Below are 15,302 nucleotides of genomic sequence, written 5' to 3'. Positions count from 1 at the left end.
AATATAAGTCAAAACACTGCAGTTGGAATTGTCCCATTATGTGGTTTTACTCAATAATTGTAATGCTTATCATAATAAACATAATTTATTTGGACTTATTTGTTCCGTATTATTTCTTAATACGATACTCTGAGGGTGCGGTATAAGTCTACCTCCTACTTTAACTTATGGCATAGGATCGATAACCATATAACTGTCAAATTTACTCTGTATTTATGTACTGGAAGTGCAGTGTAACATGGCACCTCACAAAGCTCATCATACAGACAATCTAATACCTTTTTAACAATGATATGTAACATCTAATAGATTTTGTACCCTCATTGTTGCAAAGCTCAGAACATTTGCAGTACGTGACCCTGCTGTCTTAATAAGTCAGGCTGGTTGGAAATATTCTACATTAGATATATGAGTAATCACTTTAGTGTTCAATGCAGTACTTTGTCACTAAGGATAGAATGTGCACAGGTCTGCTGAATGTCTCTTTGAATTATCAGTGATCTAATCTCCCCAAGAAGATGCACCAATAATGAGGAAGAGAAATGGCCTGATGACCATTTATTCTGAAGGTAAATGTTGCCTCTTACCCACGTGTCTTAGATATAGAGATTAGAACACAATTATCAGTTCTTGTCAGTGTTAGACTTTTCTAATCTAGAATCAGTCAACAGTGGCAGAGTGAACCTGTAGAATTTGTAAAATAGGTCTAACATGTATGCACTCAAAAGCACATGTATATCATTTTATGATATATTTTTTGTGGGAACACTTATACATGATCACACAATATACACATGGTTTTCTGAAAAAGTCCATGAACATGAATACTGGGAATGGGTCTGATGTGCTTACAGAACCATGTGCAGTCATTCCAGAATGATGTATAAATCAAATCACTACAACACAATATATGACACATGACACAAAGATATCTAGTGCCATTAAGATGGGATTCATTCCAGAATGGATTGGACATGTCAACTACTAGAGATCTGCTAAATGACATGTATTGTATACAACTGAGATGTGGGTCATTCCAGAATGAGTCTGGTTTTACAAAATCAACCAGGGAGGTGGATCATTGAGAACCATGATATGCGGCATGGAGGCATACAGTCTCTGTACAACTACATGGGAATCGAATGCTGTCTCACCTTCTATATTCCAGTTTGGGCCTCCAGCTGGGATACAAAGTTGTATATATGTTTTTTTCAAAATGCGTAAACATTAAGGTAATTCATCTAAACAAACTACAGGAACTGTTGCTAAGACTACTGTATAGTGTGTATACTTCAGCACATGCACTGAAAGCAGTCAATGTAAGATGCATGCTTGAAATTACTGAGTAAAGTCTGACATTATTAGCCTGTCAGACAGTTTACAAATTTAAGCAAAAGCATTTTGACATATAAAACATGTAAAATACACTTGAGTTATTAAGCCATCTATCAATTCATGTAAGACTGAGCCAAGTCTTAGTACTATAAAATACTCTACCGTGTCTGATACTTTCATGAAAGATTCTGGCATCATCTCTGTTCAGAGCCAGCATGGACTCACTTAGTGCTGTAATCAAGGCAGATGGACACTTTTAGGTGTTGTCAGGACAAATGCCACCTTATCAACAATTTAAGTATACTGATTGTTAAATGGTCCAGAACTTGATTTTAACATATTTGTTACTGCTATGCATTGTAGTACTTATCTGAAAATCAATGCAGAAGACAATTAAGCAACTAAAATGATCCCATTGGCCTTAATATTTAATTTTGTGCAGCGTCTAACTTTACGAGTTTCTACCAAATGGAGGTAGAATATCTAAATTAACCATAAAACATATCAACTACTTTTTCATATTTCATACTGATCTACCGAAAGGGAATTATATAACCTAATGGAACACTGCCAATCCCACTCTAACGAATGTAGAGATAATACATGTCAATATTTTCAGTCAAACACTAGGGGACATGGACATCTCACGTGGCAATGAGACATCCACAGCAACAATCAACAAGCAAAAAACATTCACTTTATTAAGACGGAAATGGAAAAACATGAATTGCACAACATGCAAAGGATGCAAAATTGGGTACAGATAGAAAATTAAAGACATATAGAAACAGACAAATAGTTAACACAACATAAATGAGACAATAATTTGGTGTCTAATGTATTTCTTTCACAGATCACATAGAGCTGCATGAAAGTCCTTTAAAAATAGAGTTGACATACAAATACTTCTCCTGATTGAATTGCTCTTAAATTGGTATCTGTGTCACTGACTTGATCAGCGAGAATCAACTACACAAAGGGAAATGCCATGAAAAATACTTAAGTACATCCATGATTCAGCAGTTACCTGTCAAGTTACTGCTACTAGTTCTTCAGTATAGCTGACAGGGTGCCGTAGACCAGTAAGAACATGTCTTTTTGAGGCAATGATCTAACAAAGACACTGTTTCGCTCTGCAGATTGGTGGTGGGGGCTGGATAAAAAGAAAGCGAGGATCCCTAGACACTCCTTGTCATCATGTAAAAATCTTTTTTTGCAGCTCCGACAGGTTCCAGGTGGTCTCCAAAGCATCCCAGACATTCTAAATGCCATTAACCAAACATTTTGAAACATGTTCAGTAGATTGCATGTATAGGTCATTTTTAGGCTGATTTAAGTTAATGAGGCACTTCACATATGAGGTGATGTTTGAATATTACATTGTTATTTAACAGTAACCTACAAATTGCAAACATAGGGCTTTTTTCTAAACACAAAGCACATATCTTTGTAGTTCTATTTAGAAAAAAGAATCCAGCTCCTTCTACCCCTGCCAATAGGCTTTTCTCATGTCATTATACACCACAATCTCTCATAACATAAATATTTATGCAGTATTTTATTTATACTACAACTGTGGATGTATTCTCTGTATATGTTCACTGTAGATACTTTGCTCAGAGGTACAATAAAATATGTTGCTCTCACTAGGAATAAGGCAGCTGTAATATGGAGAATATGTATGAATATGTTCAAGGCCATACAGTTTGTGCATAGCAAATTTGGTACCACTGGGCTTTGAGTAACTATGAAGGAGTAAAGCCAATGAGGAATTAAAAGAGAAAGCATGCTGATGAAATCATAGAGCAGAAATGGATATAACTGATTAGTGACATACATAAACTCAGGCCAGGAGTATTATGTACCGGCGAGCATGCAAACAAATAATGTGACATTCAGGGAAATACAGTTACAGACAACCAACAACAACTTGATGGTGCGCTGATAATAAAGGATGAACCAGTTAATGCAAACGTCGGTGAGACCACTAAGCATTAGCATGCATGACAAGCAAGTCCACACAGTTGAGTTGCTGCAACAGTCTGAGGCTCCATTTACCTTCGCTGTCAGACATGGCACCTTGCAAGTCATCCATGATGAATGCAATGTCTCGATCATAGCCACGCGTTCGAGATTCCTCCCTCATATGTTGCTGTACCTCTGGCAGGGAATGGCTAGACCCAAATTGGTCCCTGGAGTCAGCAGAGATGGGAGGGAGAGGTCCAGCTGAGGCTCTAGCCATGCCCATAGGCTGCCCCACTGGGCTCAGAGGGCTCTCTTCCTCAGAGTTCTGAGCCACAATGGGGATGCGGCCCCGGCTTTGGCTGATAGGTAAACTAGTTGGCTTTACTCTGGCCACCCCAGGGGCAAATGCTGCATCCAAGACCTCTCCCTCTGTTTTAAGTCTAAGTGAGGAGCTGGATAGGTCCCGTTTAATAGATAGATCCAAGCCATAGACAGAAGAGGGCCGAGAGGAGGGGCGAGATGAAGGTCGGGAACGACTGCCACTTGGGTAGGTGCCATCATCCTGGACAGTGGCTCTGATAGGTGATCCCAATCCAAGGGACTGCCCAAGATTAAGAGAACCAGCTAGGTTGGCCCCGAGAGAGGAGCCCAAGTATTTTTGCTGCTCAGACAAGTTCTTTCTTAGCCCAAATGTAATCTCATCCTGAAGCAACCTAGCCCTAGCTGCTAGATTGCTAACAGAGGAGGCTCCAGACCCCATGTAGTTGCCATAGTCAGGCTCCAGGTCCCTACTCTCCTGAATTGGGGAGAATTTTGTGATGGCTTTAGGGTCTATTAGGGCCTTTTTGTTCTTCATCTGTTTTTGGTAAAGCACTGCTGCTGGTAGTTGCTTCGCAGCCTGTTTTTCAAGGGTGAGCCTGCCAATGCTATATTTCTCTCCTTTAGGAAAGCTGCGAAAACTGCCATCACTGGGGAGATACTGGGGTAGTCCCAAACCTGTTAAATGTTCTAGCCCCTCAGTTCCTCGCCGGAACTCTTGCTTGATTTGCTGCTTCAGTAGTTTAAGTTCATAAGGCTCTTCCATAGTGTCATCTTCTCCTTTACCATAACCTTGAAGACGAGATGAGCCTAAAAACTCTGCCACCTAAAAAAAAACAAACAATAGATATAGCACATATTTAGTGTTATCGATGCAGAAATTTGTATTAAAGTCACAAGATAACAGGAGCCCTTCAAGATTGTTATATTACCTCCAAAATAATTGATCGATGACTTAAGTCATTGTGTCTTCATTTGTTCAGAATTCTTTTTCAGTGTCTGTCATTTTTTTATTTTCAGTAACATATGCATATACATGAAGAGGAAGGTAAAAATGATGGTTGCTGTAACAGCATAGTATTTACCTCTGCTGTGCGTCTGACTTCTGCTGCTCTTAGTAGTCTGTCTGCCTTGGACAACTCCTTATCAGGCAGGTTGAATCCCGAACCCATGCCGGTGTTGCTCAGCCCGGTTGAAGACTTGGTGAGCTCCCCTATGTCGTCTATCAAAACATAGTTCCTGGCATTGTGGTGGTCAATATCAGCATAGAAAGAATCAGCAGAAATACTAGACATGGGACTAGAGGCCATGCTCCTCTCCTCTATCCCTAGCCTCAAGTCCAAGTTGCCATACTTGCCCCCCAGGTGAGCCACTCCATAGCCACTTTCTGTGGAGGTTGGTACAATGAGCAGAGGTTGGCTGCGTATTACTTCATAGTTAGTATTGATCTTAGGCTCTAAATCTGACAAAGTGGTTTGTCGCTGCTTTCCCTGCTGCAAGAGCAGAGCATGTTGGTAACTATTTGACTGAGCCTGGGCATGGGAGAGGGTTAGAGTTGGGTAAGGAGACACCTGTTGGTGGTAGAGGGACTGCTGCTGGTATAGGTTCTGTTGGGTATAGGGACTGGTGGTTTGGGTCTGGGGAACATACTGGGCATAGTGGGAGTAGGGACTAGTTAGTGTGTTGTACTGGGAATCAGCTTCTGTCTGTGGGGGGATGAATTGGTCAAACTCAGATTGGGGAGCGGTCCGTGGTCTCTCCAGGCCATCACCCCTACTCTCTCTGATGTTGCTAACCTCACTGTCTGACATGTAATCTCTTTCCTCTGCCACCCCCTGGAGATAGGCCCTCTCTCTCTTCTCTCTCTCCTTCAGCAAGGCATCCTTACGTCTGTTGATACCCATCTCCAGGTACCTGATGGGCAAAAAAAGATATATATCTTTTTACACTTTAAGCACCGACCATACTATTAACATTACAAACAAAGAGACAAATAATGTTCCAGTTTCTCACACATTAGTACCTTTTACTATGTGTGAATGTGGAGAGGTCTCACTGAGTGATGTCAAGGCAGCCTTTTAGACCATAAGCTATCAAGGTGAGAGGGGAATCATGCAGATGCATTAGGAATAATGATTGCAGGAGAGGGATGAATGCAATTATATTGGTTATAATAATGTAATGGCATAATAATTAGTTACTAACATTATTTGCTATTTTATTAAAGTCCCAGGGTCTGAACAATGGCAACAACCAAAGAGTGTATTGATGTTAAAGATGCAGCATCTCACCGAAGCTTGGCATCAATCTCTTTTTCCTCTTCATCCAGCTCAGCCTGTTTTTTGCGTAGTTTAGAGGATTCTCTTTCCACCAGATCGAGCTCCTTGTCAATGTCCTGCAGGATCTTTGCCCGAGCCATTGTTGTGCTGCGGGCAAGACGACGACGTGCAGAGTTGCTGCTGTAGCCTGACCTTCCTGTCAAAGAGTCATCCTCAGGAGGGGGGTCTGGCAGTGTCCGTTTTACTTTCTTTCCTGTGCCAGAGGGAGAGCCTCGTCCCTAAAACATCAAAACAAGTAAATCTGACCGTCACTGAATAATACTTGACACACTACAGAATTCCTTTAAATTGCATTTCACAGCATACTTTCCTTTAATTTTTGTATTTAAACCATTTTCAGCATGCTTAAAAAATTGGTACACAAATCATTGTAATCAGTAAGGATGTTTATATTCTGCTTTGACTTACAGTATAGCTGTCTGCATTGTATCCACTCATCCTGTCCTCCCTGGTGGGACTCAGGGATATAGGATCAGATAGAGACTTTTGAGCAGTCTTTAATATCCGAGGGCCAGAGGAAAATCTGGTTGGGTCAGCAGTTAGCATTCTCTGCCCTCCAAGTGACTTTTCTGGGGACAACGGGGAGACTGCAGTATAGAAGATTTTAGTCTTAGTGGGAACATCCGCTGTTAGGTGTGTGCTATATCCCACCTCAATAGGTATGTGCCTTCTATCTGAGTCTGTCTGACAGCTAAGACTGCCACCTCTCTGAGAGTTTTCGGGAGCTGAGATATGCTTAATAATTTCCACCTTCGTCTCCATCTTCACATTGGGTCGTTTGATTGTTCCAGAGTGGTCAGTCTGGACAGATATCTCCGCCACTGTCTGGATAGCAATGCTAGCGACCTTAGAGCCATGTTTCCCTTCACTGCTATGTTTTCGAGAGCGCCGTCGTGCTTTTGTGGGGGCTTCCCATTCATCTTGGTCTTCATCATCAGTCTGAGCTGAGCTGTCAACATTTCTCTTATTCTTTTTTCTCCTTCCCACAGGCTGCTTTTCTGCTGAGTCTTCGTCATCTGTCTGCACTCCACTATCAATTATTTTTTTCCCTGTGTCATGGTCAGCTTGCAGCTTATTTCCTAAAATAATATGGTCCTGGCTTTCCTCTAACTGTGCTGTAATTGATGGAGTTGTAGACTCGTCTTTGACAGGCCAGTACTGACCACCGTCCCCTACTCCTGCATATTTAGCATCAAGGATGTTTCCTGTGGTACCAGTGCTACTGTAGTGCTCATCTAGCTGGCGTTGGAGTTGAATTTGGAGTTGTTGGATTTGCTGCAGCTGCTCTTTCTGTTGGACATACGTCTCCTGCTGGGCCACCATGTGAGCATGGTGCTCTTCCTCTTGCTGCAGGAGAAGCTGCTGTTTCAGAGCCTGAAGTTCCTCAAGCTCCCTTTGGACCATAAGCTGTTCCTGCTCACGGTAACGCTGGATCTCCTGTCTTTCCCACTCTAGCTCCTCAGCAAGACACAGTTGCTTAAGTTTCTCTAGCTCTAGAAACTCCCTCTCCATCTGATACTGGGCCATCTTGGTGTTGTCTAAGCCAGGGAATATTGGGGAAGAAGCCAAGGCATCCAGAGAGGCAGCAATTGCTTCCAGAGTGGTGTCAGAGTACATTTCTGGATAGCCTGTTATAATGTCAGCTAAAGCTGTGGGTAGAAGCTCCTTAGGTAGGCCTGTGTCATAAGGAATGATCTGTCCTGGGTCTGTAGTGGGAATTAAGCCATATGGATATGGCACTGACTGGTTTTGGACTGTTGATGTAGGTGTAAAGGTGGTGCTAAACACGGAGCCTGGTTGAGTTGTAATTGCATACGTGGATGGAACCGGGGCAGAGACTGAGGAGTAAACGATTCCATCTGAGGTTCTTAGAGCACTATTAACACCGAAAGCAGCTGCAGGGATCTGGGAGTATGGATCAGAAGTCATCCCAGGGTAGACTCCAGTAGTTTTGTGAGTGAAGTCTAGAGCTTTACCTGCCATAATAAGTCCAGAGATATAGATTTTAATTTAGCAAGTACATTATACAAACATAGTGTTCTTTATGTCTGAAGCTGAAGGTCATGCAGCATTGATTAAAAATAATTCCATTGCACATGCATATCTGCAGTCATTTTGGCTAGCAAGATGCAAAGCCAAAATATTGAGGGAGAACACGCAGGCACACACATGCATCTGTATAAAGAGAAAAGAAAAAAAGAAAAACAAGCGAGAATGAGAACATGCATATCAAACAGCAAAGCAAGTTTTTAAGGAAAGCATGCATTCATATGGAAAACAGCTACACATATCTTCAGTAAGCAAAGTCTCGAGCTGTAACACTATAGGCAAAGACACTTTGTACTTAAAAGTTTCAAATCTATTAAATTAATCAAATGCAAACACCAAATGTAAACGGAGCATGGCAACATGCATAAATACCCAAAAATACTCACCAGGAGAAAGTTTAGCAGCAGTGAGGTCTATAGCCCCATCCGAAGGTCCACTGAGATAGTCAGAGTCGTTCTTGGAATCATGGGAGAAGAGTCCTGCCTCTGTCAGGTTGGTCTCAGACATTGACGCTTTTATACCATTCATGCCTTTGATACCATAAATTCCAGCATTGTCATATTGGTAGTGGTCATCTCTGTAACCAAAACGATTGTCAGGCTGGGTTATAACCGGTGGCAGTGTTCTGCAGCTTCCTGTAAATGGTAGCTTGTAAATAACATCACAGCATACACTCCTCCGACTAGCTGTGAGGTCGACTGGAGTCCCATCATCTTCTACAACAGTGGTCACCACTCCTGGGCTTGTGCCAGACAAAGCTACCATAGCTCTCACTGGTCTGTAGTTTGACAGATCCATTGCCCCTGTAGCTTCTAGGGAAAGCACAGGACCTCCATTGCTGATGGGAGCTGGGGTTGAAGTCAGTGGCTGTTTGACTTCTGAAGATACAAGTGCTCCAAAAGAAAGATTAATGGGAATGTCCTGAGCTCTAAATGCTACTGCACTGACCAAGGGCTGAGAATTCACAGGTCTGTATACAATCTGTGCAAGTGGTTCAAATGGTTTGCAAGTGGTGAGAGGCAGAGGTAATGATGTCACAGGGCCCTGCAAATCAAGAGGTTTCTCTGCTGGAGTGTTGTTATATGAGGCAATAGTTGCTGTGCATGTGACTATTGTGATGCTGTCAGTGACAACCGACAATGTGGTTGCAGGGGTGATGACTGAACTAAGATTTACTATCTCAGGCTGCACTGCTGTGATTTGTCGCCCACTAGAGTCACTTGAGAAAGACTGTCGACGTGACTCAGGTTGTGACAGGTCCATGCCTTGTTCCGTCATCCTTAGGCCAACCTTCATAGTGCGTAAATCGATAACATCACCAGGATATATTATCTTCCCATTCTGTTTTGGCAGAGATTGGACTTTAGCTATGTCTGGCTGTATAGTGATTGCTACACTGGGTGGAGGGACCTGTGGAAGTCTTTCATGGACAACAGAGACAGTCGTCCTCTGGACCTCAGTTGTGACCACCTGAGTGACCAGGCTGGGCAGGCTTTCAGGGGGTTGACCTGAAGTTGAAATTGAAGACGAATACATGTGACTCATACTTGACACCACCTTTTCTGGTCCACGAATCTCTTGGCTCTCAATAGACTCTTGCTGAATTTTAGTTATGGTGACTGGGGTCCCAGACACACCCTGTGGAATGTCCTGTACATTGGGCAATGAGGTTCTCCTGCTGTATACATCAGTGATTATCTCCAGAGGCTGATCATATTTCGATAAATAAGTTAACACTTGTGGATGTTGTTCTGTAGAAGGAATGGATTCTCTCCTGTAGGGAACCTGAACACCATAAACATCAATGGGAATATCTTTTTCAGCTGGCATGTTTACTACCTGTGCCAATGTTAGTGGTTGCTGCATTGTTATGGATTCTCTCCTGCTGGCAGCAAAGGCCTCAGTTGTAACCACCTGGGTGGGGATATCATATTCCACAGGATAGGGAAATATCTCACTTGATGTGTGTAGTGGCTGCACCGTGGATGATATAGATGTCCTCCTCCTACTTGTGGTTTCCTCTGTTGTAATAACTCCAACTGGCACAGTTGATGGTATTGAAGCTCTGCATACATCAACATTCTTTGTTATAATTTCTGTGGGTGTCTCACGTTCAGGCTGCATTGCAATGACCTCCAGTGGTGGCATTGAATGTGAAATGACTGAGGATGTAATTGCTCCATAGACCTGTGGTATAACAGGGTGGTATACTTCTGGCTGGACTGTCATTTGTTGGACTTCCATCAAAAGAGGTGATTGTGTTAGTTCAGGGACTGTGGGAATCATAATTCTATCAACTGTGGTTAATGGAATTAACTTAGTTACTTCAGGTGTCGGGATGACTTCAGCTGTTACATGTTGAGTTTGTGGTACTGGATATGCTGTTGTTGGTATTCTAATAGCAGAATCCATTGTAATAACCTCAGTGAGTGATTCAAAATGTGTAGGAACAGTGACCACATCTGCTTCAAGCTGTGGTAGCTGCATATATAGGTGCTCTGTCACTATGGGTAGCATGTGTAAAGGCTGAACAATTTGTGGTACTGATGTGAGTTCAGCAATTGTGTGAGTATCTGCTGGAAATATTTGGTCTGTCACTGTTTCAACAACCGCAAGTTGATCTTCAGCAGGAATTTGCTGACTCACTCCAGGTATCAATGATCTTGTAAGGCCCTCAGTGACAATGAGATCATCAGGCATATCCTGTGGCATTTCTATTTGAGTTTCAACTTGTGAATAAAGAAACGTTGTGGGCAGTACAGCTGGTCTATCTTGGAGAACCATTGTATCCAAAGGTAGCACAGGCTGCAGTGGTACAACAATAACCTCTTTCAGTGGCTGTGGTTGCACAGGTACAGTTGGTAGTGGGGCCTGTGGAACTGGTGTTTCATTTGAAATATGTGGAGGAGCTGTTGTGACCTGAGCAACAGATGGTATAGACTGTGCTCTTGCTGTACCTTGGACTGTTAGTGGTTGAATAACAACCTTTGGCTCCGGGGGCATTGTGATGACTTCAGATGTGGTTTTAGGTGGTGGTGGTGGCTGGGTAATTGATTGTTGTTGTTGTTGCACATAGGGTTTCTTGATTGGAAGAGGTACACTATGTACCTGAATGGATGTCACCTGATCTGATGACACTGTGACGACATCAGCCACAGATGGTTGTATTACAGAAGATACAGAGTCTTCCTTGGTTTGCTCTTTACCATTCACAACCTCAGAGATTGTGACCCCCTCTAGTGACACAGTTAGTGATGCGGGTATTGGAGGTGGATGCCTTACAGTGGGGATGGAGGTTCTTTTCACTGTAGCCTGTGCTGAGAATGCCTCAGTAGGTGTTTTCTGCTCTGAAGGTGTGGTTTGTACCCCTGACACTCTTGCAGCTGGAGTGGACCCTCGTCTTATAGGTGCCTGGACTGTTATACTCTCTGTCGGTGAGCCAGGCTCAGATGGAAGTGTTATCACCACATAGGTTTGCAAACATTTGGCATATCTAGGAGACAGAGGTGACTTGGGAGACGTCGCACCAAACTTAGAATCCACAGGTCGTGTTAGGCTAAGTGACAGAGCATTTGGAGGTTGTTTGGTCCTGGGCAGTGTTGCGGCTTTATGGGCTACAGGAGGAGGTGGCTTGACACTTTCTCCTGGCTTGTGGCTGAAAACCAATCCAGCTGGAATTGATATAGGCTTAGGTGGTATGGGTGGGGGAGGCTTGGCAGCTTGACCATGACCAGTTGTAACAGAAACATGTGGTCCTGGTGTTGTGCTTTGCCATACAATTGATACTGGAGTGGGAACTGGTGCCTTTGGATAAACAGTTGGCTTGGGTGATGTAGGAGGAGGTGTATCTGCTACATGTATTTCTACTGTGTCTACAGCTGTGGTTCCTACCACAGGTTTAGGTGGAAGTGGTGGAGCTGAAGCTACTGGCACAGATGACAGATAAGTGGATGGTGAGGCTTTAACTGCACTGGGTACATCTGAAACATGGTCTGTGGCTATTTGAGTACTCTTTGGCAGAGAAGCAGTTGAAGTCATTGACCCTGTACTCGCTATATTTTGTGGGGTTCGTCCAAACAGAGATTTGTTTTCCCCACTGGGCACTATGAAGACTACATGCCCTTGCCTGGTTGGTGTCACTATATGAGGTACATCCACACTATCTGATTGTATATCTTCCATTCTTGGTTGTATATCCACAACTACAGACCGCATAGGCTGGCCAGCTACTGTGGTTTCCGTAGCTATGGTAGTGGTCACCGCAGGTGTGACACGCTGAACAGTCTTTACAAGTGGCAGTTCTGTGTTAGGTTCCGGTAATGACACTGAGGTAGACCGAGGGGGTGGAGGTGGTGGGACCTTCTTTTTGACAATAGCAGTTGATGCCGGAGCAGATCCAGGCAACTGGGCTGTTTGAGTTAGAGCTGGGACGACCATTGGGCTCATTGATGGTACAGCTGATTGTACAGGGACTGAGTGTACCACTTTGGCTTGGGCTTGAGCAGGGGTTGTTACAAGGGCTGAAACTGGTAGTGGAGTCCGTGGAGAGATTGGAGATGTAGTCGAAACTAGGTCAGGCATCTGGACAATGACTGGCCCAGGGCATGAGGCCAGAGTGACAGAACCAGACACAACATGAGCTGAAGCTGGAGTAGAGAATGTCACAGGTGTGGACGTAACTAGGGCTGTTGGTCTAGCTGAGACAACAACAGGTGCTGGACTTGGTGCTGAAGTCTGTATGACAGCTGGCGCCTCCATCGGCAACTGAGATGGAGATGAAACTAAGTCTGGCATTTGGACCACAACAGGTACAGGAGACATCTCCACTGGGATTTGAGTTGGTAATACAGTTGTAGAAGGCTTAACTTGAACTGCTGCAGTTGTTTGAGCTTTGGATGGATCAGATACCACATCTGGTATTGTAACTATTGAGTCCCCACTAGACGGTACTGCTCCAATTGTGGCAGGCGATGGTGGCGAGACCTCTGCAGGTGATTGTGTGACAAATGAAGTTGGAGGTGTTGGCGTAGACAGTGGAGTTGAATCTGATGAAAGAGGCGTTTGAGCTTGGAATGGGGATGAAGAAGTAGCATTAGAAACCAAACTAGAATCTGGAGTGGCTGGTGAAGTTGCAGGTGACGCTGGTGATACGGGGGAAGGTGTACTGGTGAGTTCAGGGGCTGATATTGGAGTTGGAATAGGTTTTGGCTCTGGAATTTCACAGACCACACATATAGGCTCAAAATCAGTGGTTTCAGACAAAGTTGGACTCAGCGACGGATCTTCTTTAGTGTCAGAGTCATCACTGGGGGTAATGTCAGAGGAAATGCCGACACCATATTCATCTGCAAGACTGTCATCCTCTTCCTCCCCAGATGAACACTGAGTAATCTTGAGGTCTGGTATGGGGAACAATGATTTTCTGAGTGCAGGATCTTGAGGAACCATAGGCCTAACAAAACCTATCGACACACTTGGAGTACTGGGAACAAAAGTCATGTCAGTGCGATTAGGAGGTTCAGTGGGGCGGGGTGGAGCTGGCCGTTTCTTTTTCTTTGTTGTTAATTCATTGGAAGTTTCAGTGCCTGTAATAGGAATATCAATTTGCTCAGTGAGGAATGTTTCCTCCATAGGCATAGTTACCACACAGGTCTCAGCAACTGATGGAGGCCCAGAGACTGAAGCCCCTGTAGGAGAACATTCCATGGCAGTCTGGGCCTGCTGAAACTCTTGCTCTATCATCATCAATTCTCTTTTTTTCTGCATCATCTCCTCATAAACCTCTTCTGGTGACCTTAGCTTTTTGTTCCATTCAAAGCCAGTATTCTGTGTGGGTTCTTCCTCTTGAGATTCACTCAACTTAATATCAGGCTCCTCTACTAAGGATTCATAAAGATAGTCCTCAATTGCCATTCCTCCATAGAGTGGCTCAATATCAGGAGGACTCTCTCCTGGTATCGTCTTCTGAATAATTTCCTCATATGCTTCTTCAGCACTCTTCAAAAATTTTGAAAAACCCTCACTCTCTTCAAATGGATCAGTGGGAGTGTATGGTATCACTGTCGGGGAAGGCTTACGTCCTCGCTGTACAGCTTGTCGAGCCTCTGCTTCTGATTCTATGCTGGCATAGTACTCAGAGCTAGATGGTCTATTGGTGGAGGAAACATCTTCAGTCGGAGACAGTGGCTGACCATGTGCTCTAAGTTCATCTTTATCTTTTCCAAACTTCTCTTCTTCAGATGAGTCTTCAATAGTTGAGAGAAGCTGGGTTGGTTGCCTGTGCTTACCTTTTCGATGCCGTTTGTCCCCACTGACTTTCCTGTGACTGGGGCTGCTATCACTGTCCTCTTCAAGTGATGAGGCTGATGTAGGTGAAGATCCAGGAGTGAAGCTAGATACCTGAACACTAGAGGATCCCTTTGACAGAGATTCCGTGATGCTCTCTACTTCTTCATCAGTGCTTTGTCTCTGTCTCATGACAGCCATGGCTTTCGTGAAAGTAGTGCTGGGCAGTGTTTCAGGAACATCTTGAACAGTTGCAGTGTCAGTTTTTGGGAGAGCTATTTTCCTTGCCGAGTTGTCTTCATTGTCTATGCTTCCTTCTCTCAGCAGTGGTTTGGTTGTCACTGTAGTGTTATCAAGCTCTGCTTCATTGTCAACTCCCTCATTTGCCAAATCATTTCCTTTCTCATTGTCTGAAAGAGACATTTCCTCTTCATCACCCATACCCATTATCTGCTTGCGGATGAACTCTTCATCATCATCAGAGGAATCAGGGCTTTCAGTTTTGATATCCTCACTGCTGGATGAAACATGTGTCACCTTTAGCCTCCTCCTTTGGAACCTATTTGAGGGTGATGGTGTGAGGTCACTTTCACTGCTCTCATTGATTGCTTGGAAACTTAGACGCCTTCTTTCAGCTTTAACTTCTTTATTTACTGGCATGGATGGTTCTGTATTTTTATCATTTTCCCTTGTGTCACTAACCACCTGCTCATCCGTTAATTCCTGTAATATAGGTAGAATCTGGGGTTGATCGTCATCATTCTCCTCTTCTTTAGATTTGGGCTTTGTAGCCATTGCAGGGAGAACCTGTCCAGTCATTAGGGAAACGTTTCTCTCTGTCATTGGCTCTTTTTTGGTCTCATCTTGGTCCTAGAAAAAAGAATACAATTTAAAATAAATACATTTTCTCGATTAAATCACTATACTTTATGGGACAAACACTACCAACAATTTTATGATTAGCATTTTATTAGGAGTAATTCTGAAAAATTGTGTAATACAAGCAATGGA

General features: G+C 43.5%; 1 protein-coding gene across 13 annotated transcripts in view; it reads right to left on the bottom strand.

Annotated features, from left to right (window-relative positions):
- The window catches only part of pclob (piccolo presynaptic cytomatrix protein b), a 58,935-nt gene that overhangs the window by 14,886 nt on the left and 28,747 nt on the right, over nt 1–15,302 (bottom strand). For 8 of the 13 annotated variants that reach the window (XM_034587280.1, XM_034587279.1, XM_034587281.1 and 5 more), the window contains 7 exons: nt 8,393–15,161; nt 6,366–7,933; nt 5,910–6,175; nt 4,704–5,532; nt 3,394–4,444; nt 1,498–1,566; nt 1,155–1,181 (listed from right to left, as the gene is read on the bottom strand). In XM_034587280.1, coding sequence (XP_034443171.1) covers nt 1,155–1,181; nt 1,498–1,566; nt 3,394–4,444; nt 4,704–5,532; nt 5,910–6,175; nt 6,366–7,933; nt 8,393–15,161 — 10,579 coding nt within the window. The remainder of the gene's footprint in view (nt 1–1,154; nt 1,182–1,497; nt 1,567–3,393; nt 4,445–4,703; nt 5,533–5,909; nt 6,176–6,365; nt 7,934–8,392; nt 15,162–15,302) is intronic. The other 5 variants (XM_034587287.1, XM_034587292.1, XM_034587284.1 and 2 more) reach the window with 4 other exon arrangements.

The sequence above is a fragment of the Hippoglossus hippoglossus genome, chromosome 6 (assembly GCF_009819705.1).
Source record: "Hippoglossus hippoglossus isolate fHipHip1 chromosome 6, fHipHip1.pri, whole genome shotgun sequence".
Taxonomy (NCBI): Eukaryota; Metazoa; Chordata; class Actinopteri; order Pleuronectiformes; family Pleuronectidae; genus Hippoglossus; species Hippoglossus hippoglossus.
The sequence above is the reverse complement of the archived record's forward strand: the minus strand, read 5'-3'. Positions and strand labels throughout refer to the sequence as shown.